Source organism: Tachypleus tridentatus, chromosome 6, assembly GCF_004210375.1.
Source record: "Tachypleus tridentatus isolate NWPU-2018 chromosome 6, ASM421037v1, whole genome shotgun sequence".
Lineage (NCBI taxonomy): Eukaryota > Metazoa > Arthropoda > Merostomata > Xiphosura > Limulidae > Tachypleus > Tachypleus tridentatus.
Window position 1 is genome coordinate 19,154,876 of NC_134830.1, and position 25,866 is coordinate 19,180,741.

At 32.1% G+C, this 25,866-nt stretch overlaps 1 protein-coding gene across 4 annotated transcripts in view; it reads left to right on the forward strand.

The window, feature by feature from the left end:
• The window catches only part of LOC143252042 (TAF6-like RNA polymerase II p300/CBP-associated factor-associated factor 65 kDa subunit 6L), a 64,379-nt gene that overhangs the window by 23,567 nt on the left and 14,946 nt on the right, over positions 1-25,866 (forward strand). For all 4 annotated transcript variants that reach the window (XM_076503592.1, XM_076503590.1, XM_076503593.1 and 1 more), the window contains 5 exons: positions 5,810-5,960; positions 17,852-17,908; positions 18,354-18,457; positions 19,354-19,431; positions 22,578-22,679. In XM_076503592.1, coding sequence (XP_076359707.1) covers positions 5,810-5,960; positions 17,852-17,908; positions 18,354-18,457; positions 19,354-19,431; positions 22,578-22,679 — 492 coding nt within the window. The remainder of the gene's footprint in view (positions 1-5,809; positions 5,961-17,851; positions 17,909-18,353; positions 18,458-19,353; positions 19,432-22,577; positions 22,680-25,866) is intronic.

A 25,866-nucleotide genomic window follows, 5' to 3' on the forward strand; every position in this document is an offset into this window, starting at 1 on the left:
CTGTTAATTCCTGGATTGATAGATTAGAGATGATCCTCATGTCATACCTAGGAATCAATGCAGTTCTTAATCCTTGAGTTTTGGGTTTGAAGTGAAGACTGTAGGATCCTCATCCTACTCTACTGTGGATGTTGGTACTTTGCAAGGATATTTTGGATGTAGTTGATTTACCGAGTATGGTTTGCCAAGTTCTGTCCACTTTACACCCAAGGCCTTATCTTTCTTTACTCACTTTTCTCTTGTAGGATTGAGCTATCTCTGCTTGCTTTGGTTAGGATTGTTTTCCTATAACATTTTCTCTTACTTGGACATGCTTTTCTTAATTTCTGTACCTTATGCCTCACATGTATACCTGGCTCAGAAGTGGTGTGGTTCCCTACATCTGATTTTTAAATCTTTGTCTTTTGTTTTCAGGGGTATCATGCCTTTAGATACTTCTGGAGATAATTTTATTTTTCCCTCACTCCAGTCCCTCCTCCTCAATCTGGTATTCGAGCTATTCTTATGAGAAGAGAAGTACTGTATTGGATATTACAGTTTTTCTATATTGAAAATGTATCTCCAATAAGTACTTTACTTGCATTTTCTACCCTTCCTCCCCACTTCTCAGGTGGTAACACCTTCTGCTAAACTTTGCTAACCTGAAGATGATCTAAGAAGGTGGAAATGCTATTCTCTACATTATTTTAATAAAACTTTTAATACCCATAACAGCTGTCTTGAGAAACATTTTTACTTCAAGTGGGTTTCTTGTCATCATGAAACATTTTAAATGTGTTCAGGATGTTTTAGAGATTGTACAAATAATCTCTAAGATGTTGGGGACGAAAAATATTTTTTGAATCATAACACGAAATCACTTTGCATTTAGACTAGTAACGAAACAGACTCTATTTTCATAAACAAGTCTTTATTAAAAATATTTCATGAAAAATATTTATTAAAAGTCTTCCAAATTTTGTGGAGATACAAGGTTTAGTGCAAATGCGTAGTTGAACTCGTATATTATACCGAGTCGATTGTGAAAGGGTTAATTTAAACCTTCACTTTTTTATCAGTTCAAGCATAAAATCATATTAGCTTAAACATTAAAAACTTTAAGATACATCAAAGAATAATATAGATATGAAGAGATTAGATGTAAAACATGTATATACACTCCATACAAAATTGAACTGCCAGTGTCATTGTGTTGCTTGTATTCATTTGTTGAATAAAAGCAAACTTTTAGAGGTTATATTCAACTTTTGTATGCATGTTTTGTGGGAAGCATCAAGTTTATTTTTAAGAAATGTAAGTTTTATTTTGTCCAAAATGTTCTTTTTCTTCAAAATTCTACACACCTGCTTTTGGTTTATTTGTTTTGTAATTCACATGAAATTTATACAGTTTTGCTAATGGATTTTCAAGGAAACATCTTAACTAACAAAAATATTATTTCCCATGCAGCAGTTATGGTGGGTCTGCTTTTTTGTACTAATGAATATAAATTTTAACTTTCAGCGTGGCCTTGTTCTTGAGACTGACCTCATAACCATTTTGTGTGTGTTATTGTTTTTATGCTATGACTTTTAAATTAGTAAGTGTATGTTCACAAAATTTGGCAGGTTATTAGTAAACACTAAAATGCTTTTATACACAAAATATCAGGTTTTTTGTTAAGTTTTAAGGTTTGTTAAGCAGTGTTTTATTCATGCCTTTTTTCTTTTCAAATGTTGTCTACTCAACATTTAAAGTAATATTCATTTTAAAATAAAAAATAATTTAATGCATCAGAAAATTTTCAAATTTCACACTTGAACTTCTTACAATGTTCAGATAGTTATTAAACATGTTTTAAGAAAAAACTATATTTTATTTGTATGGGCTTTGTATATTTGACCAAATTCATAACCACCAAAAATTAGGAAATAAGTACAAACTATGTTGTTTTCATTTTAGAATGGCTACATTTTTAACAGAGAAACATAAATGTTTAGATTAAAAAACTTGAATCTCATAACATTATACATTTACACATATATTATTTTTGTTATATTTACTTTCCATCCATGCTTGGCTAATGGTGCAGAAGTTACAAGAATGTGGAACACATGCATTCATGCTGCTATGTTTGATAATATAAAACTAGCCTATAGTCTTTGCAAACTGGTCTGTCTTGGCTGTGTTTCAGCGAATTAGTATTTTGGAAAATACAGTCATATTTCACTTATACATTATATATGTTTATAGATTATTATTATTATTTAAAACAAGTTCTTAAGTTATTTTTTGAAACATAGAATGGTAAATAAAGAAGTAAAACAGTTATGTCCTTTGTACTCGGTTGCTGCTTGTTGTAGCTTGCTAATCCTTAAGAAATTTTGCATGTGGAGGATATGAAAGGAAATAATATTTTTTTAGATTTTATATGTACATTTGAGTAACTAAAAATGTATGAATTACTATATTGATATTCAGAATTCTGTTATAATTTATCAAGCTTAGTAACTAAGTTGTATTGGGTTTGAAAAATATGAAATTTTGAACAGGTTTAAGAATGAACAACATGAATATTTGTCTGAGAAGAAAGAGATGATGCTGTTATGTTTGAAAAGACTGATAAAGCCACAAAGAGGACACTTTGAGCTTTTGATTGGTTATTCATACGTAATATATATAAATGTATATAAGGGACCATTTCCAAAAATGGAAAGACGTGAGTGGGGCCACTGTGTTTGATTCAGTACATGAGTGATATCTTGGGAAAATAAAAAAATATGAAGTTATTATTTTGCATTCCAGCTTATAAATATTGGTAATTTGAGTTTCTGATTTGTACAGAACTATAGACTTTGTATTTTATCATGGTAAACATCTGATTTGAATCAGTGCTGCATTCAACATACTTCATAAAACACAAAATTTGATGTTTAGATGCATTTTTGTAATATTTACTTTTAAGTGAAGAAATTAGAGGTTGAATTTGAATTATGATATACAGTTTGATGCCAAACTTAATGACATAAATTTAAATAATAATAATTCAATAAAATTTTGAATGCTAGTCAAAAACGTGATAACACGATCTTTTACCTCTGACACATCTGGAAAGGTTTAAGAACAACAGGGGTGTTGTTGGTCTGTTGAGGCTATCCTATCCACTAATAACAATGGAAAAACAATATTCTGAAACTAGGCCTTGACATTTAAATCTTTATGAAGTTTTCCTTTAAACTTTTTTAAATGAACTGCATCTAATAAGTAAGAAGGCAAATCATTTCAAAGGTTAACCACCCTATTAGAAAAGTAGAACTGTCTAAGCTGAAGGTGTCTTTTTATTTTTCATTCTTATTTCCTTTTTACTTACGTTTTTATGATCAGCCAACTTTCAATCTTGTAGCATCTGCCAATTGTTCAAGGTTTTATAAATAATAATAAAAAATAAATTAGCAAGTAAATCATCTAAACAATCTTTAAATTCTATCAAAATCCATGGGCAAATGTTGTTAGGTTTAGAAGCTTTATCATAAACTTCCCAAGAATTTTCTTAACAAGCTGAAAATGAATGTGTTAATCGTGTTTCTACCCACTATCTGGTTAGGAAAAGGAATATATTTTAAATATTCATTTGTAAAAACTGTAGAAAAATAAAATTTTAGAAACTTGTACTGTCCTTATCATAATGTAGTTAGTAACATGATTATGTTATGATATTAGAAAAACTGTAAATCAACAGTAATATTTTAAACATTGTTAAAAGCACCTTGTGAAAGGCTAGAATAATAGGACACCAAAAGTAATCTGATAAGTTAACATATCTTTTCCCATTCAGTAGTGCTTGCACTACTAACACTAGACATGATCAAGCTGTAGGGGCATATTGTTGACTGAAATATAAACATTTATTATAATCTAAAGAATGAAGGTCTTTTTTTTTTTTTTCGCTTTATTGCTAAAACTTATGAATCTCTAATGTGCACTACAAGTTCTCAAAAACATCAAAATATTTCCAGATATAATAAAATCATGTTGTACAAATTTGATAATTTATTGTCTTGTTGAGGCTTAACTTGAATTAAGATCAAGGGAATATAGTTTGATAATGAGTGATTTGGAAAGGAAAAAGAGATTTTTCCAGATTTGGTCAAAATAAGAAATATAGGTTTATGCAGATTTTTTTATCTTTTGGGTCAGCTGTCAGTTAATGAAAATGTGTATTCATTAGTTTTAAGAATTCAGATAACAGAAACTGTGTCTAGAAATCAAATCCAGAGGTTAATATAATTGAAGTTTCACAATAGCACATGATTTTGATCTGTTGTTTCCATTTACATACAGCCTGATCAGAAGCAGTTCTTTGTCCACAAATAATTAAAATTTTCTGGATTCTTTTCAATTTTTAAACCAAGTCTTAGGCTGAGATTGTTAAGTGTGTATTTTAAGTAATTAAATCTTTGTTTTTAGTCTTTAAAATGTTTTAACCCTCTATATATGATATATGGTCTTGGTAATTCTTATCAACCTTGCAGCCACCTTGTAACCACCCTGAAAACTATACATAATAAAATATATGCACAAAGCATACAATATCTCTAAAGGTATTTTAACATAATGGCTTTCTAACCAAGCTATAAGTGTGTTGAAATAATTCCCTTAACTGTCTGAGCAGAGCTCAGTGATAGTGGCTTTGAATTTGTACAATGAATGACTCCTAAGATGCCTTAAGAACAAGGTGGCATCATACATATATGAGTATATTAAAGTTATCTTTTTCTTTTGGTTATGAATAAGTTAATAGTGGCCCAACATGGCCAAGTGGTTAGGGTGCTCAACTCATGATCTGAGGATTGCAAGTTCAAATCCTCATCATGCTAAACACGCTCATGATTTCAGCATGGCAGTGTTAAAAGTGATGATCAATCCTACTCTTTGTTTTCAAAAGAGTAGTCCAAGAGTTTTGGTGGGTGATTATGACTAATTACCTTCCATCTAGTCTTATGCTGCTAAATTAGGGAAGGATAATGCAGATAGCCCTCATTTAGCTTTGCACAAAAGTTCAAAAACAAATCAATAATTTAATAGCAAGTTTTAAAGAAAGAGAGAGAGTTATTGATATTTTTTGAAAGACTGTTATAGGAAGGAATGGCATGCAGGTTTGACTTTTTGGCTTATATCTAAGTAAAGCAAAATGCTTGGCAATTGTATAGCTGATTTATATCTGTAATACAAATTATATAATTTGTAATTTGCACAAAAACTCAGGATCATTAATATGTCTGGAGAGATGATAAAAAATGTACAGTTTAGAGTTAACAAGTGATATATGATGCAGAGTTTTTGTGCAAATTACAAAATATATAATTTGTATTACAGATATAAATCAGCTATACAATTGCCAAGCATTTTGCTTTACTTAGATATAAGCCAAAAAGTCAAACCTGCATGCCATTCCTTCCTATAACAGTCTGATCTATATCTGTAATACAAATTATATAATTTGTAATTTGCACAAAAACTCAGGATCATTATTATTATATCTGGAAAGATGATAAAAAATGTACAGTTTGGAGTTAACAAGTGATATATGATGCAGAGCATGTGAGAATTGATTTAAACATATTTTTTTTGAATTTAAGAAAAACTTGTGTTAATATCTTCTTTATCAACTACATAGTGATTGTAAGTTTATTGACATACATTGACAGTAAAGTAGTTTAACTTTATAATGTGAATATGGAAAAGTGGTGACGTGCACTTTTATCTACCCATATACAGTGTTTGATTTGCTGTCCCCAACTCCCAAAATAATAATTTTGTCATTTAACAGCCAATTTATGGATATAGTAGTCCAGAACCACTTCCATCAGTTTTTGTGAAAGAAGCAGAAGTATTCTGCTCAGAAGATAGAGAGGTTAACCTTTGTAATTTAGCAACCACTTTAGGAGTCTTTGAGCAACCAAGACAACCAGAAGTTCAAGGTGAGTTTGAAACTACATTTTCCTATTTGAAGACTGCAGTTTAGCTTCTGTTTGTGTTGTTTTGTATCCTCAAAAATATAATTCATTCATGTTGTTGATAATAAATAAACTATTAGGGAAAATATAACATTTCCGTTTTTGTAAAAGTTTCCATTGCTATAAGTGTAATTTTACGTTAGATTAAGAGACATTACATGAGTTATGTAATGTATCATAACAAATGTCCTTCACTTTTATTCATGAGTTTGTAAGGAAATTTAGTGAAACTGAACATTGCAGTATGAAGTGGAGTAGAAAAATTTAACTATGCTATGAAGCATGATTAAAACAATAGTGTTAGGTTTAAAAATATATATATACTTCAGTTATTTTATTAATAATAATGAACTTGAAATAGAAAATAACTTTGCTGTTTCTTGAGATAAGTGATGGTTATCATAGAACTCCTACTGTCCAAACCACATTTAGTTTAAATCATTATAACTGTTTCATTAACTGCTTCATCAAGGTTTTACTATGTGGTTTTGATAACTTTTATTAACCATCTAATCAAAAATGACCAGAAGGTAATTTTTTTTTCATTGGTTATAAGTTTATATATATAGTGTTCGTGTTGTTCTTTAATCACTATTGGTGACCTATGTTCATATAAGTAACTAAAAAATGAGTAATGTAGTTGTTATTTATCAGAGCTAGGTAATTAATTCGATTATTAATTCGACAGTGTTGGTTAAGCAGATCAATGTTCCACAAATAATCAAATGATCAAAATTGTTTCTCGTTATTACCATTTTGTGATTTAAATTAATTATCAGTGAACTCAAAATATTGTCAGTGTGATTTCTCATTATTATTTTAAATTCAAAATTATTCAACATAGTGTTTCTGATTATTATGATTATTCCAATTGTCGTAATCTCATGAGAATAATCAATTAGCTGTGTATAATTGCTTAACAAGCCCATTTATTATCAAATTCCAAGAATTGCATAGCTATACTTATTGCTATTAAGATAATTGTTTATTAATGTTTAGTATTCTGCAGATAAAACTGTGAAGGGATATCAGTTTGTAAATTTTGGTGAAAAGCAGCTATAGATGATGTCTTATTTTGAATCTGAATACTATTGATAAATAAATTGTTAGTTATTTTTAAGTTCCTGTGCAAATGTAGGTTATCTGTGGAGGTTAAAATATAATAAAAATACCATCTATGTACATGTATTGTAAATTGTAAATACAGGATGCAGGGTTTCTTTTAATTTATCTTTCGTCAAGAAATACTGATGAAATGTAGAATTTTCCAAAACTGGTTTTAACTCAGTGATGTGGCAAATAAATAATAAACTGGGCTTCTGATTTCTTCATAACTAGAATTCAAACTTCTGGTGTTGAGGATAAAACAAGGTTATAAAGTTTAACTAATTAATTCATTGAATACTTTAGTTCTGTTATTTTTCACTAGGTTTGAAAAACCAAGGTATATTTTTTTTGTTAAAACATCCATTATTTTTTTATTGTGAAAACACCTTTCAAGAAATGTAAAGAAGGCAGTAGGTTGTATGTTTTCTTCAAAGCTGTAAGAAATATTGTAAACTCACAATTCCTTTTTTCTGCTGCTACATATTAAGTTCATACATTTACAAATTTGTAGTTTGAGCCTGAGAGCCATATTTTTATGAATGTGTTTAGAATGTATGGCTTCAAATACTAGTTTTTGGTATACATAAACATTCAGAGATGTTATTCTCTCTGCACAATAAAGATCCCTTACTTTACAGCACTGCTATAAAGATATTTGCTCACTCCATAAACCTTGAATGAAACTCTCACCCTTTGTGAGGAATTACATTATTATTATTTCTTCCTTTAAATGCAGGCATCTGTTAGAACTTAAATCATTACTGATATAATATACATACCTTTTATTAAAAGTAATTCATATTTTTTAAAATTTTGTGGAGTCATTTTAACTAAGCTTGAACCACTGAACTATAATGTAGGAGGTAACATGATATTAATTGTACAGCATGTTTGTTGGCTGTGGGCTTATGTTTAAAGTTATGTTAATTATTGTGAGCATGTGACATCAATGTGTGCTGAGCTATGGTTATAATTTGAACAGAGATGTAAAATGTAGAGGGGGCTAGTAGCATTTGTTGCTATTGTGATCAGCTGGCAGTATCATCGAGATTATAATATACTAGTACCTAATTAGATTTGCCACTCCTTGACCTGTAATTAGGAATTGTTTTATGTAATTTATCTGTTGAAAAATAGTTACTGGTACTTTTTATTGAGAGAATTTAGACTCTTGGTGATGATTGAGCTGTACATGGGATGGAATAAAATTGTTACACCCCACACATGGCTAATGCATACTTGAGCTACCCTGTGATGTAATTATCATTAGATAATAGCCCTTCCCAATACAAGGGTAATGCATCCTCCATTGCAAAATTCCTTATGAACAAATATTTGTTCTTTTCTCAGCACTGCTATGTTCAGACATATTTGTTTTCTGAGTAATGAATGGCAATTTTTTTCTTATTATTTTAGACTTTTGTTATAATTTGTTGTCTTTTGTTGTGTTTTTTTTTACTGCATATTTCAAACACTTCATTAAGAACTGTGAACCAAATTGTCTTTAACCTGATTTCTTATTTTAACCAGATTTGTTTGGGACAGAGGTCAAATTGCCTGTAATAAATCATCCTTGACTTCACTAGTTCTTATTTTGTTAAGTATTTTTCAGTGTCAAGGCAATTGTACCATTGTATCAGGTTAGTTCTTATTTCTAACTAGAAATCTTTGACTTATCTGGATTATGTATTTATGTTTCTATGTTTCTGACATTTCTGGTTTTGATTATAGTTCTCTCTTCCTGACAAGGATCAATTAATCTCACCTTCAACCTTCACTTCTTAGATTACACAATTATCTTTGTTTCCCTTTTTCCAGTTGACTCTTGCTAAATCTAAGGATACCTCCATCTCTTGAGACTTTCAACATGTAGATTTTGTCTTTCCTTGGTTTTCTCTTGCACTTCATCCACTCTTTTTCATCTCTTACTTACTCATCTTTTTCATTCTCTATTCATTTTTTTGTGTGGAAATGTGCATGTATGTGATTCCACTTTGTTCTTGACTTTATTCTTTCATGTTGTTCCAAGCTAACTTAGTTTCTTTGTTTCTGGAGTGAATTATGTTGGAATGACTTTTGCTTCCCTTCTTTTCTCAGGGATATCTATGTTACTTTCATTCTTTGTGTTGATGTTTCTTATGCTTTTAAAATCTGATGCTTATGCAATTAATCAACACTCACTTCCTTTCACCTGTTTTTTTAAATTAGTGGGCCCCCACTAATTTTCTAATCCTTGTGAGGTCACATCACCCTTTTTGGTATTTCTAGCCCTTTTGGTACTACCCAGTTTCCTAGGGCTCTGATGGCTGACCATCATGGGTTTTGGGGACAACTTGTTTCTGAAATAATACTTTATCTCCATTCATATAATAGCTTTTCTTGTTTGGTGGCATTCACTGCACATAAATGTGTTTTTTCCCTTTATATTTGATACTCCCACCTACTCCATGTATTTAATGTCATATAGCTGCATTGTAGCATGCAAATAAATGTGTGACAACCCTCCACCAATGGAAATGTGACACATTATCTTGGCACAGCTAGTTCCCTCTGTATTGTAGAGCCCAATTATAATTTCTCGATTTGGTACTGTAGTGTGAAGATGTGTTTGGCTTTCACTTGTGTTTGATTTAGATTTTTATGTTTCCAATTTATTAAACATGTGCTTAGCTCTTTCTGCTTTTGTTTTTGTACTGTTAAACTCTAATTACTGTAAATTGTTCATTTTGTATCCATTCTCAGTTGTATTATGAATTCCAAATTTCAAATCAACAATTCTACTACAGTAGCTAACACTATACTGCATTTCAACCTGCAGTATCTTAGGTTTCAGGCTCCACACTTTTGGTTGAGGAGTTTTTTGTATCAGTACATTGTGAATTGGAGTCCCTTATGTGCCTGTTTTGTGTTTCTTGATTCCAGACCTAATATTCCTTTTCCTGATGAATGTGGACAAGATTATGAATATTTGGTGAGACTGTTTCCACCTCCTTTCTTTTCTTTGCAAGTTTGATTTCCACCTATTGATGTCAGGCTGCCTTTAACCTTCTTATTATTTAATGTTTTTTGTCAATTATCTATATGTCATAGTTACCTCCCCATTCCAGTGTTTCTTATATCTCTACCTGACTGTTCGACAATGGTTATTCCATATCTTATTTCGTTGGTTTAGGGAAATGTTATCCAATACCTTCCTTTTCTCCCATTTTTATAGAATATTTTCTTTTCCAGTCCTCTTTCTTTTGTTTGTTTCTTCTCTTTTATCATATTTTCTTTTCAGTTTGGGACCTCAGTGTTGTTCTCCAGGCTTTTATCCAACTTTCTTTCAAACTATTTGTCCCTAAAGACATAGTTTTTGCTTCTTTTAATCCATGGTTGTTGTGAGTTTGATGTTTTTACCCTCAGTATATCATGTACCCTTTATTATTTTACTTGTGTTCTCCTGTATCTAGTTTGCTGTTTCTCTCTTAAAATGTTGGCAGCTTCCAATTTCCATTTGTATTCATGCTCTCACCAGCTTATCACATGGGCTTATTCTTCCTTGTTTTCTGATTCCCAGTGTCTTTTCCACGTGTTCTCTTATCAGACTGGTAGCTAAACCTTTTCCTGGCTACCCATTTCCATTGTCCATTGGAGGAAATTATCCAGGCTAACATGTGGATCACACCAAACACCTTAATTTCTCATTACTTTCATTATGTGACCATCTCCTCCTCTGGATGCTATATGGTGTCTGTTGTCATAGTTCACACCTTGGTTCAACTGTAAGTTGGTAAATTTTCTACATTTCTTTATCTTCCTTCTAGGGTTACTGTTTACATGTTGGATTCTACTCTGTCACTCAGATATGTTGCAGTTTTCCACAGGTGTATACTTCTACCAAGAGATGCCACATTTGTTGGGTGTTCTTTAGATGCTTTCCAAATGATGTTCATCTAGATAAATTATGCAGTGGTTCTTCCATCATTTCAATGTTGGATTCTAGTTATCATGTGAGAGGAGTAAAGGTATAATATTGGAAGTTATAATTTTTCTAAATTGATAATGTATTTATGATAGACACTTACCACCTTTTACAATTCCCACCCTTCTTCCACACTTCTGGTGCTTCTTTTTTTGTCTAATCTTGAAGTAAAGATTGGATTCTATGTATGGATAAAGTCAGTTGTGCCAAGAGGATGTGATGTAACATTTATGTTTGTATGCTATAGTGCAGCTGCACCACATTAAATACATGTGGTAAAGGCTGAGCATCAAGGCTGGTCATGAACAAAAAACTTTGTGCATATAGAGGGAAGCACTGACAAAAGGTAAGTGTACATGAAAAGTACATTTTCAATTTAAGAAAATTATAATTTCTGGAGCCACATCTCAACTCTGATCTAGTGGGAACTTGCGTACTTTGCATACCTGTAGACTATTGTTGCTATATGTAATCTGCTTGGTTATTTAGATGCTTTCTCAGTGAATTTTTCTTTACCTTCCACTTTCTACTTGGAACAATTCCTTAAATTCACTCTGGACTTTTACACCAATCTCTTTGTCATTCTCTCTTGACAGGTGGTTGGAATCCTGTCATAGATCTGTTCCACTTATACCAGCTTTGGTATTTCCTGTTGTCAAGATGGATGTTTTTTTTTTACTCTGCAATGATACTATCCCAGGATGTGGATGATATGAATTGTAGTCTAAGATGCTTTCTCCATATCCTGATTTTTCTGCTCCTGTTTCCATTGGTTCATTAATAATGACTAAACTTTCCATTCTCAGCCCATTCTTTGAGTTGGCAACAGCCCCACGTTTTTTGTTGATCCAATGGGCTTGTTACTGAATGTTACATTCCTGAGATCTATTGTTCTACTACTTTATGAACATTTGGTTTCTACCTGCCTCCATCTACATGGCTGCAATTGTTCGGACAATCCTTCTTTTTCAGGAGATCTTTCATTTGAGGATGGTTAGTTTGTCTCTAGAATTTTGTTGTGCCTGTATCTCATTATGTTGAGGGTCTTTTGCACTTTGTAAGAGGGACAGACTTAGCTTTCTATTTTTGTCTTTGATACATGGAACTGTTAATACTAAAGCTCTTATGCCTTTTTAATTTCATTCACAAAATAATTTTTCTCTTTTTTTTTCTTTCAGACTCTCCCCCGGTGTGGATTCACGTATGTGGTTATGGGACCTCCCAGGGAAGGTTCTGTTCTATCTGGTTACCTTCTCTGGGATCTAAACATCCACCCATGTCTTTGCTGTGCATGGTGACCCATGAAGGGGAGGAGAGGATCCTGGTGGTTGAGGAGTCCAACCCTAACACACCACTTTGGCCTTGAATTCCTGTAGACGGGCAGCCTTGGGGTGGCTCCCCTTGGGTCAATCGGCTGGTCCACTTGGGCTAGAGTCAACCAAGTACCAGTGTTGGAAGTTCTCAACGGGTGTTGTGGACATTGTGTCTGATGCTGATGTTTGGGTATAGTGCTCACGAAACCCTGGTGTTGCTGCAATGTCCTTGCATGATATTGTAGTGTATTCCCTCGTAGGGCTCCATGGTGGGTGGGGTTAGTGGGTACCAAAATTTTCGTTTCTTTTTATGGATCCTCCTACGAAAAATTTAAATAAAATAGTGAAAAACAGTCAATAGGTAAATGACCATGTCTTGAAGACTCTGAGCAGCAATCTTCACCATCTGTAACACATGCACTTCATGTTATTATATTACATTCTCTTTCAGAAAAACCTTTAGGGCAAATATCCCCTTTTCATTCAGAAGGGACTAGAGGGACTTGCTGGCTCTCCAAAGTCAGTAAAGAACCTTCGATCTGGTGACATATTGGTGGAAAGATCCACATCTCAACACAGTGAACTCCTCTTGAATTCAAAGGCAATTGGGGATATACCTATTAAAGTTACACCTCATGCTGCTTTGAATTATTCACGAGGAGTTATTGTTGAGAGGGATTTGAAGAACATCCCCGAGATGGAGATTCTCGCTGGTTTCTCCGCCCAAGGAGTATCTGTAGTAAGGCGTATCCTCACTCGCAAAGATGGAATTACGATGCCGAACAATGTTCTCATTCTGACTTTTACATCACCATGTTCACCTGCCACTATCAAGGCAGGTTATCATAATTGCAGGGTATGGCCATACATTCCAAACACTCTCAGATGTTTCCAGTGTCAGCGGTTCTGTCACTTGAAAACGTCATGTCATGGTTCCTTGACGTGTGCTCGTTGCAGTCACAAGGACCACGATGCCTGTTAATGTGAAACGGACCCTCATTGCATCAGTTGCAATGGTTCTTACCTGTCCTAATTTTGTTCTTGCCCTAAATGGTTGGAAGAAAAAGAGGTGCAGTGTTTGAAAACAATTCATGACATTACTTACCTTGAGGCTCGAAAGGTGCTGTCCATCACTTCATCTCAGAGGTATGCTGCTGCACTTTGTTCCACTACTACAGTGGAAGTGCAGATGGATACCTTTGTGCCTCCAAAAGAATCATTCTCAAACCAAATGAAAAGTCTTTTGACCTCCATGTTTGAAAAAAGTTTAAGAATCAACTTCAACATTCATCTCTGTCCCTAACATACATTTCAGCGGATCCCAAAATTCATTTCCTTTGGTTCCAGATACAGGCATTTTCTTGGATATATCTTTTTCTCCCACCCCAAGATGAAAACAATCATTCGTTCACATCTTCGGTCATTGGAATCCTCTTTCAACAGTAAAGACCTGCCCATTCGACTCAAGACAGGAAGTGTGGAGGTCGATAGATCTCCCTGGGATAAAGATAATAAAGAGAAGAATTGTGGTCATAAACAGAAGGGTTCTCCATCCAATTCACTTACACATAAATAAGAATGGCCACCTTGATACAATGGAACTGTCGAGGTGTACGTTCTAATCTAGAGGACATCAAAACATTGATTGCTTCCTATCATCCTGTATGTCTTTCCTTACAGGAAACATTTCTGAAACCTGCCAATATAGTCACCTTTTGGCAGTTTTCTTTGTACAAAAATGACAGGCTGTGTGATGGATGAGTGCATGGAGGGGTGGCATTGTTGGTTGATCAGCATGTACCTATCCTGTCTTTGCCACTCGACACACCTTTGGAGGCTGTGGCCATGAGTGTTTCCTTGCGTCGTACCATCATTGTTTGTTCTCTCTACCTGTCACCTGAAGAGACCTATAATCAATGAGACCTTGATATTCACATTGAACAGTTGCTGTCTCTCTGTTTAATCCTGGGGGGACTTTAATGGACATCATCCCCTCTGTGGAAGTGCTGATATTGATAGGAGTGGTCATTCTCTAGAGCATATACTCTCTGACCACAACCTTTCTCTTTTCAGTTGTGGTTCTTATATTTATTTTCATGCACCTAGTCAGTCCTTTACTGCTATTGATCTCTCAATTTGCTCCCCTTCACTATTCTCCCATTCTCCATGGAGGGTTGACAATAATCCATGAGGCAGTGATCATTTTCCTATAATTTTCAGAGAGACTGGCCATGGTCGATGCCACCAGACCTGTGTGCCCCAGTGGAAGCTGGATCAAGCAAACTGGCTCTCTTTCACTGCTTTCGCGAAACTTGTTCCTGCCATTGTCTGTAAGCCATCAATAGACAACTGTGTGGCAGCAGTAACTGCTTGTATTATACAAGCAGCTGCTCAATGTATTCCTAAAATTGTGACACGTTTTCCACTGTATCCTCATCCGTGGTGAAATCCTGCCTGCCACATGCATGGAAGGCTCAAAAATTGGCGTGGGATACTTTTCTTAGGTATCTCACACTTTCGCGCTGCATCGTTTTACAGCAGGCCCATACATGTACTTGGTGGGTAAGATGTCATGACTAGAAGGAATCTTGGATTAAGTTCACAACCAGCATATCTTCTACCACCAGCTCCAAAATCTTATGGGACATGATTTTAAAAGTCAGTGGGCAATTTACTTCTGTCCCCCTCTCCATCTTGCTCTCTGATGGCCAGGAAGTAGCTGATACCCAGAGCATCGCCGATACTCTAGGTGAAAGTTTTTGCCAGGTATCTAGCACTTTCGCTTCTTCCTCCACCTTCTTAGCCATGAAGACTCGGGCAGAGTGATCACCTTTTTCCTTTCGAGCTAATTGTCTCTGTGACTATAATCATCCCTTTACACTGGTGGATCTCAAACTGGCCCTTCATTGGTCTGGCAGTACACTGGTTGGACCTGATGATATACACTGTGAAATGCTGTGCCATCTATTTCCTGCTTCTCTTGCTATTCTTCTGATTGTTTTAACCAGATATGGCAGGAGAATGTTTTTCCTGATGCCAGGCTATTGTCCTACCTTTCTCTAGGCCTGGAAAGGATCTCAAGATTCCTTCAAACTATTGTCCAATTGCTTTGATGAGCTGTCTCTGTAAGACCTTAGAGAGGATGGTTAATGCTCATATCGTTTGGTTCCTTGAAACAAACCTCCTCCTCTTGACTACCCAGTGTGGGTTCCAACGACAACACTCCACTGTGGACCACCTGATTTGACTTGAAACGTCAATCAGAGAAGCCTTTCTCAAACAAGATCTTGTATCAATATTCTTTGATGTTGAGAAGGCTTATGATACAACATGGAGGTATGGCATTTTGTGAGACTTCCATATATATGGGTTACGTGGCTATTTGCTCATTTTTATTAAAAAATTTTTAATGGACAGGAGGTTCCAAGTTCGTGTAGGTTTGACACTTTCACGTTCTTTTCTGCAGGAACTTGGAGTCTCTTAGGGCTGTGTTTTGAGTGTCACACTTTTCATTATAAAGATTAATGCTGCCATATTGGCTCACTTGATCCCATGTGTCTTTGGATATCTCTTCCTTCCCCACTTCACCTGGACTCGCATCTGTGAGTTTTTTAGGACTCAACAGTAGGACTGGGAGTTTCTAATGTTCCATGTCCATAGTTTGTTTACTCTTTCATGGCACAGTATGTTTGTGAGCTTTATAAGATAATTTCCCATCAGTTTAATCATCTCATGTCTTCTCTCATCTCTTAATTATGGTGTGTAATGGAGATATGGATGGTTTTTGACACACTATTTGCCTGGCAATTTTATCTCCATTTGGGTTTTATCTTTCTTCAGTTATGATTCTTCAGTCTTCACAGTGACTTTTGAGATGAGTATTGATTGTTATTATTATTTTTAATAGCTCCTTCATTGCCATATAATCTAAAGGCAATGTAATCTTCTAAATGGCTTATGGTGCCTCACAGCACAATATCCCTTTGCCCAAATTCCACATTGAAAGAGGAATTACAAAGAGTGTTATGCCCATCTACTTTTCTTCAGTGTTTGCTTTCAAGATGGAATTTTCTGTGAAACTGCTTTGGTGAAGTGCATTTTTGTCTTCCTAGTCGTACATCATATGCAAAAAAAAAAAAAAAAGTATTTGACTTCTCTCAAATCGTACTAGTACCTATTATATAGAGTCAAAGTAACCAGTTGCATCATTTATGAGTATAGAAACTTATCCAGGTATGATATTTCCTGTTTGGTTTGAGTATTTATCAAGCATTCTCCTCCATGTGAATTTCTACCATTTGTTCTCTTTTTGTGGAGTATGGGAGAACCCTTGATTCTCCAAGTCCAAGCCATTGTGGCAGTGGGTATTGAGAGTTCAGTATTAGGATGGTGTAATCTCACTGATAAGAGAGTGAATGAATACACCCCTCAATTGGAAGTAAGGCTGGGATGTTACATGGAAGTGTAGTGTAAGCTACCCCATTACATTATGAATCAAGCATCCTTGTAGATGAGCTTTTTGAAGTATAGGTGTTGGATATCTTCTCTGTGTGTCTGATTACTCTAGTATTTCTCCAATATAGAACAGCCTAACTTCTAGCCTTAGCTAACTGTATGTGAGATAATGACTAGTTGAACAATATTGTGTTCTTTAAACCTATGAAACATTTGGTGTTATGCAAAAAGATTATTTTGACAATATGTTTTACTCTACCATGGCTCTTATACAAGGAGTGTTCTATGTTTAAGGTGTGTGTAGTCTTCCATAGAATGATGCCCTCCTTCCCAAGTGGAAGGCATGCTGCATGGGTTTTCCTTGTTGAATGCTATGTTTTCAGAAAGGAGCTTGTTTATGTTTTGTAACTTCTGTATCAGGCAGGCAGTAGCACTGCCTATTTATGAATGTCCTGGATTGTTAATTGAAATGGTATTTGAAATATCTCCCCAAAGGTCATCAGAATCTTTTGCATTATATATCAATAAATAAACTTAGTATTACAAAACTTGTTTAATTTAAAGTCCAAGTTTGAGGGAGGTTCTGTTCAGTGTGTACTTTGATCAGTGTGTCTTATTGGGTAATAAAATGTTTGGAGAAATATCATTTTTCATCAATCATTCTGGACAGTATCTCAGTATTTGAAACATCCTGTCTGGTTGAATAATTTACCAAAATAAATTAATAGCATTCAATACTGCATATTATTGAAATATGAAATTTTCTACTTTATTATTTTATTCTTTCTATTTGTTCAGAGTTACCAATGAGGTGTAAAATTCTTTAAAACTGGTGTCACTTAGTGATAAATGGTAACTTGGAAGTTATATTGAGCTTTGGAAGTATTTTTCAGTGAAGAAAATGTTAAAATTTGCAGATAAGGAGGAAGAGAAGTTAGTTTATAACTTTATAAACCACCAACCACTCTGTTTTGGACAGTTATTTTTACACAAATTCAAATAAATTTTATTTTTAGCTCAGTGGATAGCAGTTGAAGGCGTAGTAAAGACAGGACCTACAAATGGACCTTCAAGTAAGTTTTGGCTTTAACATACACAAACCTATGATTCACTGTTAAGCTTATAAAACTACCATTCTGGTTGGAAATTACTTTTTTAGCTTGTCTATTTATTAAATCCATTTAGTTAAAGAATTTATTTTACACTAACTGTGTGTTTATTTTTAAATGAGAATATAAATATATCATATAGGTAGGGTAATTACTGAAAAAAAAATCAAAGATGACTTTTCAAGATGTGACAGAATTGTCAAGTTACTTCATTTTTGTTCTTTGGGCTTTTCAAAATTGTAACATAAATTAAAAAAAAAATGTTATGAGAGTTTTTAGTGATAGAAATGATGCTTTGATTGATAAATTGTAAATAGAACAAGAACATTGACAATGACAATCCTTACCTTAGCTTGCAGTGAAGATTATTTTTATTTGTTTGTCTATCCATTCATTTTTATTCTTACAGCCAGTAAAAAAAATGGTGGAAACACATCTTCTTTCAATGACTTAATGGGATACTATGACCAAGTGACAAAAGCAATACTTGGAAGTGATGAAGACCTTTTAAAGGTATAGAACTTTGGCTATTAAAAAATGAATTAAGTGATATAATTCAACTGTTTTGTTCTATACTGTTCTTATCAAGTTAACAACATCAAATTTTGGTACATGAAGTGTTATCACCTTCTGTTAATATCCAAATGTGTATATTCTTATTGAATAACTAAAAACTTGATAGTATAGTCTTTAAGTATTATATAAGGATTAGCTTTTGTTATTGGCACTTTGTGTTATGAAAAAAAGGAAAATAAAAAACTCTCTTCTCTTTAACCCTATGTTAACTGGAGGGGTGTCACTAATACCTTTTTGTTGGTTTCTCACAGTGGAATAGTAAATATTAAACTGTTTAGTTTCAGTTTAAAAAAATCATATAATTAATGCAGCTTTTTTAAATTATTTTTTTTATATTATATTCTAAGATGAAGAGAAAATAAAAATATATATATATATTGAACCAAAATTTGGAAACTTTACAATTTCAAAAGAAGCATATTAATGAATATCAATCAAGTTGAAATTAACTGATATATATTTATATTATATATATATATATAATATATAATATAATATATTATATATTAACTGATAAGAACTAATATACTTCTTTTGATATAGTAACATTAGTTACTATGGGATAAAATAAGAAAACATTACAAAAATTGACAGAGTTTTAATAGTGACTTAGGGCAAGTGTGTAAAGTGTAAAATTTTAATTTTTTAAATTTAAAAAGCTAATCCCAATGTTTTGTTGCCTTTTAAAACTTTTGTTTTTCAAAAGACTTTACATAACATTTTTACAATTGAAAACAGTTTTAAATCAACTATATCTGTCTCATATTACTTGAAAAATAAACCAAAGTTCAAGTTGTAACAAATTATGTAAATATAAAACATTTTGATTTTAGTTGGCGATAGATGACATACGAAGAAATGCAAGGATTGCTCCACTGTTACCCTACTTGGTTAACTTTGTGTGTATTGGTGTAAGTATGACCTGCTAATCGTAGTTTTGTTAGTTGTTGATGTGCAGAATAAGAAACATTTTCTTTTTGTGTAAAGTACTATATCTTAAATACAGATTTTTTATCTTTTCCAAATAGAAATAAAATTGTTTTCATGTTGTAACTTTAAGTTTTAAAGTCATGTAAAACCATATGCTTTCTTAAGTGAGATGCTTTAATATTCAGATTTATCTAAGTAACAACAGAGACATTATGTGGTTTAAACATTATATCATTGATGAATATATCTAAAATTGATCAGTGCTAACAATTATTTCTTAGGCCTAATAAGTTAACATGCTCCATTGTAAACTATAAAGTTTTTGAAAGAGGAAGCTAGTAATAGAAAGAGTTTTAAGAAATATTAGATTTATAATCTGAGATTGTTTCACGTAACAAATCTACAATATGTTAAAATATAAGTTAATGAAACCAAAAAAACCATAGTTTGAAAGAACTATTATACCAAAGATATTATGTAAGCTAAGAATGTATTTTAATGAAAGAGCAGAAAATCTAAAACAAAAGTTATTGTATAGTTTAAGATATTTGAAATGAATGCTAATTGAACTTTCAGTAAATTGTTTCGTATTGGTGGAATTTTTTTGAGAGACAACATTTACATTTTGTAAGTTCTTGAGTAATTTGAAATTGCTTTTCTAATAAACATAATTCAACCCTACATGCACAGATGAGGGATAGTCTTAAGTATATATTTTATGACCTTTTACAGAGTACTGTTCATCACAGTATTGTGTATTTGATGGTAGAGTTATTATCTATTCATTTTATCCCATATGGTTGACTTAGTTACATTTTCTGTTAGGAGAGAGTAAATACTATATACATTGTATTGTAATTATGCATTTTTGAGGATCTAGAGGTTATGCAAATATTAACCAAACTGCATGATGGACAAACATATTTTCACTCTTCATGTGAACATCATGTTACATTCTGATTTCTCAGAGTCTGAGTTAGACTCAGACATACTTAGTACAAATACTTTTTAAACACATCTGATTTTATTTTATGTACAACAAAACTGTACTTTTTAATAAAAGCTTCTCACATTTTGTTAAGGTACACTTAGTAATTTCAGAATTATTTTTTCAGTAATGGCTTGTTGGCCTCATGAACCCACATTGAGTACCTTGGGTTAACAAGCCCTTAATATAAAATGTTAACTTTGAAACTTGCAATTACCTGAAAGAAGCAAAACTAACATATAAAACACAATTTAAATCCAAACACTGAAAGTGGCAGCTTCCGTGACATGTTAATTATGAACATTTTATTTAAATATTTGTATTTTGATTTAAATTTTTATAAAATATTAGAAGAAAACTTCCTATGACCAGAGAAAAACTTAGGCCTGTGAGATACCTCACATTTTACGTGTTTTTTAATGATAATTGAATGGCTTGTGATCATTGACACTAACAATCGTCATTATGTTTACATTCAATGTGATTATTGTACAATAATATTATTAAAACAAATATGCTACTACCACCCTGATCTGAGGTAAGACAATGCAACATTACAATACAAGACACTTTAAATTATTACTCATTTTGCAAGTTATTTTTTCCTTAGGATTTACTCAACATGGAACATTTGCTACTTTCTTTAGATTTTATAGAAATTGCACTGTGTTTAAAAAAGAGTTGTCTTATAGTGGATGTTTTTAGAGGTTTTCTACTGCTTTGGTGGATAAAATGAGAAATTAATAAGTTCATTTCAACTGTTTGCATTGGTGTGTTCAATACAGTAAAAAATAAATTATTTTAAAACTTTAGTTTATGTTGGTTAATAGTGTAGTTGAATATACTAAGTCTAGACTACTTCATAAAAATGTGAGTACTTTACAAACTCTTGGCACTTATAGATGCTTGTTATAGAATAAACTCCAAAATCAGCCTGTTCTTTGATCTGTCATAATGGTGAATAGTTTTTTTTTTTGCTCAGAAATAATGAGAAAGGGTGAAAATGTTCTAGAGCTTTTATGCAAGACAGTAGGTCACTTCTGCAAGAGAGTGGGATTGGATTTGCTTATGTAACTAGTATGCATAATTCTAGATTTTTATAAACCATTAAACAATATTTAAAAGCTTTGAATATGTAAATAAAAAGTTGTAATTTGTCAGCAGTTTTCTCTAAAATAATGAACAACTATAGTGCAACGAAGTGCCTATGCAATGTTGTTGTGATGTATCACTGTATTTTCTACTGCAGAAGGGTTTATTCTTTGCCAACATTGGTTTAACATATTTTTTTAACTAACAGTAAGCTTAATTATCTAAGACTTATTATGTGAGAGTTAATGAATTTTAGGTTGAAAGCTTTGAACACTGTATAAGGTCATGTTAATTTAACAAAGTATTTTAACCATACTATATTGTCGATGACCATTTTATGTAAATGACACATTTCTGGAATAGTAAATGTTTTAGTTAAGCCATCAAGTCACATTGTAAAGTAATCTACTATTTATTTATTTTTTGCATATGCATTTTGTAAAATCTGACATTTATAGAACAATGTTAGTTACGAACATGATTAATGTCTTGGCTTAGTTTTGGTAAGTCCCATTGTGAAAGAGTAATCTTATGTAAATCAACTGAAAAACAAATGTATTAATACTCTTTTATGTGTGTATGAATATTTTCTTATAGCAAAGCCTCATCGGGCTATCTGCTGAGTCCACTGAGAGGAATCGAACCCCTAATTTTAGCATTGTAAATCTGTAGACTTACTGCTGTACTAGCAGGGGACTCTTATGTGTATGAAGACCATTGCTGAGATTAACTGGGCATTGTATTAGTAGTTATGAAAAGCAAATAAAATTATGTTTTAGGATTATTTGTAAGTGTTAAATGAAATTGGGCTTTTTAGATTTTAATTGTATGGGTATATCTTCTATTTCCGTGCATTGTATTTTTTTTAATATTCAGTTTTCTTATTTGTGTAAGAAATATATAAAATATATTTTATAAAACATTATTTACTTTTTGAATTAAACACCATCTCATTTACAACTGAGATGTGCCTATCAGTATCTAGAAATGAAGGATTTAATTAGATAGCTCTGTTTTATCATTATTTGTGTTCTGATTATTTCACAGGTCAAGAAACTAAGCCATGATCTTATTCAGCTGAGTAAGCTTTTACACACGGTCCGTGCCTTGGTCAGTAACCATTCTTTATATTTGGGCCCAAAGCCATACGTAAGTAAATTAAGTTTTGTAAAAATCTATTTATAGACAAATTGACATTTGCATAATATGTAACCATTTTATAATTTATTATGCAGATGAATACTTTCAAACTCTGGTCATGATCATGTGAAAAATACTAATTCTTTAAATATTTTTTCCTCAAGAAAAAACAAAAATCAGCAGTAATGCTTCATTTTTTTAAACTACAGAGTGATAAGGAAAGTGTATCATTAAACTGTTGTTTATTTCAAACATGTTAAACTATAGACATCCTCATTATTTCTTCATTTTTTTATACAGTAAACTTAAATTAAGCAACATGCTTTACAAATACTGATTAAGTTGGTAAATGTAAAATAAGCAAAAACAAACAAACAACTTTTAAGGTATTTAGAAACTATTTAAATGTTCATGAAAGCATTTACTTATTCATGAAACAACCAGTAGTCTACAAATATGAAAACTGAACCTTTTTTTCAAACAGTCTACTACATGATCCATGTTATTGTTTTAAGTTCTGTTTGGTTGGATTAAGAAATAGTTAGCGGTTGAAAGTAAGAAGAGAAATTAACTTCATGTTTTATTGTCTATTGCACCATATTTGTTGTCAACTGACATTTGTTAAACTTTCAAAATTGTACCATTATGCTGCAATAGAAATTAATAATGGTGGGTTAGGTGATTCTGGATATTTATCTGTCATGTTGTTAAAATTGAGTTGTGATACTTGCAGTGGGTAGAACATAGGTAACCTGCTGTATAGCACTGTCATTCTTGTGGTAGGAATAGAACATCTCATTAGAAGAAAATAAAAAATATCAGAAGTTTTTCTAAAGAATGATTACTTATCTGTGTATTTTCTTAGTGTCAAAAATCTCAAAAGTTTTGATTAATTTCCTCAAAGATCCATTCATATTTGGCTCATGTTAAGGAACAAAACTTAAAATATTATAATATTGTGGTACATCATCATTAATTACCCCTTTTATACCTTTTAAATACTAAATACCTATCTTTAAAAGTGCTAAAGACCTTTCTACACAGTATGCAATCGATGGCAGAAGTAAGCACTAATGCCATTACTTTACTAATATGTGTTAAAATCCACTGCTTTAACTATTGCAACTAGTGAGTATATTTCTGGTTTCAAAATGTTCATCTGCATGTCATATTCGTAACTTTAAGTGAAAATAATAGTAGTTTTAAGCAGACAAGTCAAACAGAAAAGGTATAGAGGCTCTTGGAGAAAGAGTGACACAGCAAAAAACAGGTTTGAATACCAATTCATCTATGTCACTCTCAAGGGGATTATAAAAGTAATTAAATTTGGTAACAAATCCAATGTTTTGTCAGTTATAAACACATTTACTTACAAATTGTGTCAAATAACAGCTTAGGTTATTGTTAATTTTATTTTAGTCAAACAATGCAACAAATGAAAGTAATTTTATTTGTTGACCCTATCCACTCAGGTATCCTTTACTGTGTATGACACAAGTTGGCCCTATCCACTCAGGTATCCTTTACTGTGTATGACACAAAGTTTTTGTCTCTTACATTCAAAATTTTATTAAACTATGTTTTGTACATGTTATACAAATTAAAATAGTATAAAATATTATCTAATAACACTATAATAATTAAAATAGTATAAAATATTAGCTAGTAACACTATGTAACACAAATTTTGTTCTTGGATAGTATGTGTTATTTCTTAATTGCTTATGTTGTAAAAGTACAGAAAATGGCCATTATTCCCTTCAAACTTTGCTTTTGTGACCTGGATAATGAAATTTAGAAATTAACCTATTATCTATGTAAAAATGGGCAAATTTGCACATTTTCATTTACATAAGGTCTGAATAAAACAACATATGGCTCAAGATTTACATGTATTTATACAAAAATGAACAAAAATGTTTAGAACTGAGTATTTTGTCGAGATTTGCAATTGCAATATAAATCACTTTCACGTATCAGCCCTCAAATATGGTCCCGCATCATGTTTTACTTTTATGCTCCCCGGTCACAAAAGCAAAGTTTGAAGAGAAAAATAGGTCTTTTCCATTTACTTTAGGCATAAGCTATTGGGAAATAATACTTTCTGCCCAGGAACAAGAAAAAGTAAAAATTTTGTTACATGGTGTAATCTGTATTTTAATAGTAGATAAAGTTTAAGTTTTTAATTCTACAAAGTAGTATTTTTAAAAAATTCTGAATTTCCCCAAGTGTGACACATGTGACACATTTTCTCTTACCATGTCATCATCCCTATTTTATCCACCATCCCTTGAAAACATAAATTACTCTCTTATAAAATTGTCATTCCTCAGATAAATCACATTATAGTCTTCAACTGGTTCCAGAGCTATCAAAAGAAAATCACACCATTCCTGCAACACCTACCTGTTACATCCTCTCTTTCATAATTTGTTAATAATTCACTCTTACATTTAAATATATGCTGTCTATAACCAATAGAAACTTAAGATTTTCATCTATCAAATGAGGTGTTGTATAACATTGTTCTGAATGATTAAATGTCAGTTTAACTCAGATTATGAACAGCGTTCTTGTGAAAAAGTTGATGACTAACTTGTAACGACTGTTGTCGCAGAGTTAGAAAGCCAGAATTTGTCTACTTTTTACATGTTATTAGTCTACATTGTTTAGAGCATTATTTAATTAAATAAAAATTATTAATTTAAATACTGTGAGTAGAATAAAAAAAATTAGGGCTAAGTCTTGTTGACAACTGAGAGCAAGAAGAATGAATATTTGATAAATATTTTATTTCTTGTTTTTCTTGTTTATTTTTTATGTATAATTATAAAAGCAACTAAAATGTAAAATTAAGGATATTTTTAGGTTAGGTATAATTAAATGAAGTTAAATAAATAATAATAATGTTTCATGAGGTATGCATGCGAGTTGTTTTTACTAGTTGTAGTAGCTCATGGGTAATGTAATTTTATAATGTAACATGAGCTGCATATTTCCCTTGTGATTTACAACTTATAAGCACATGGACAGTACTTAGTCACAGTTCAAAGGGCAATAAAACAATAAAATGTAATTATAAATAGATGTACACTGTTACAAACTTAGAGCTAATTAGGATGAACAAATGTGGTTTTATATTACAATGTGAAGTCATTATTAGAAAGAAAAGGGTAATTTAGATTTATGCTGATTT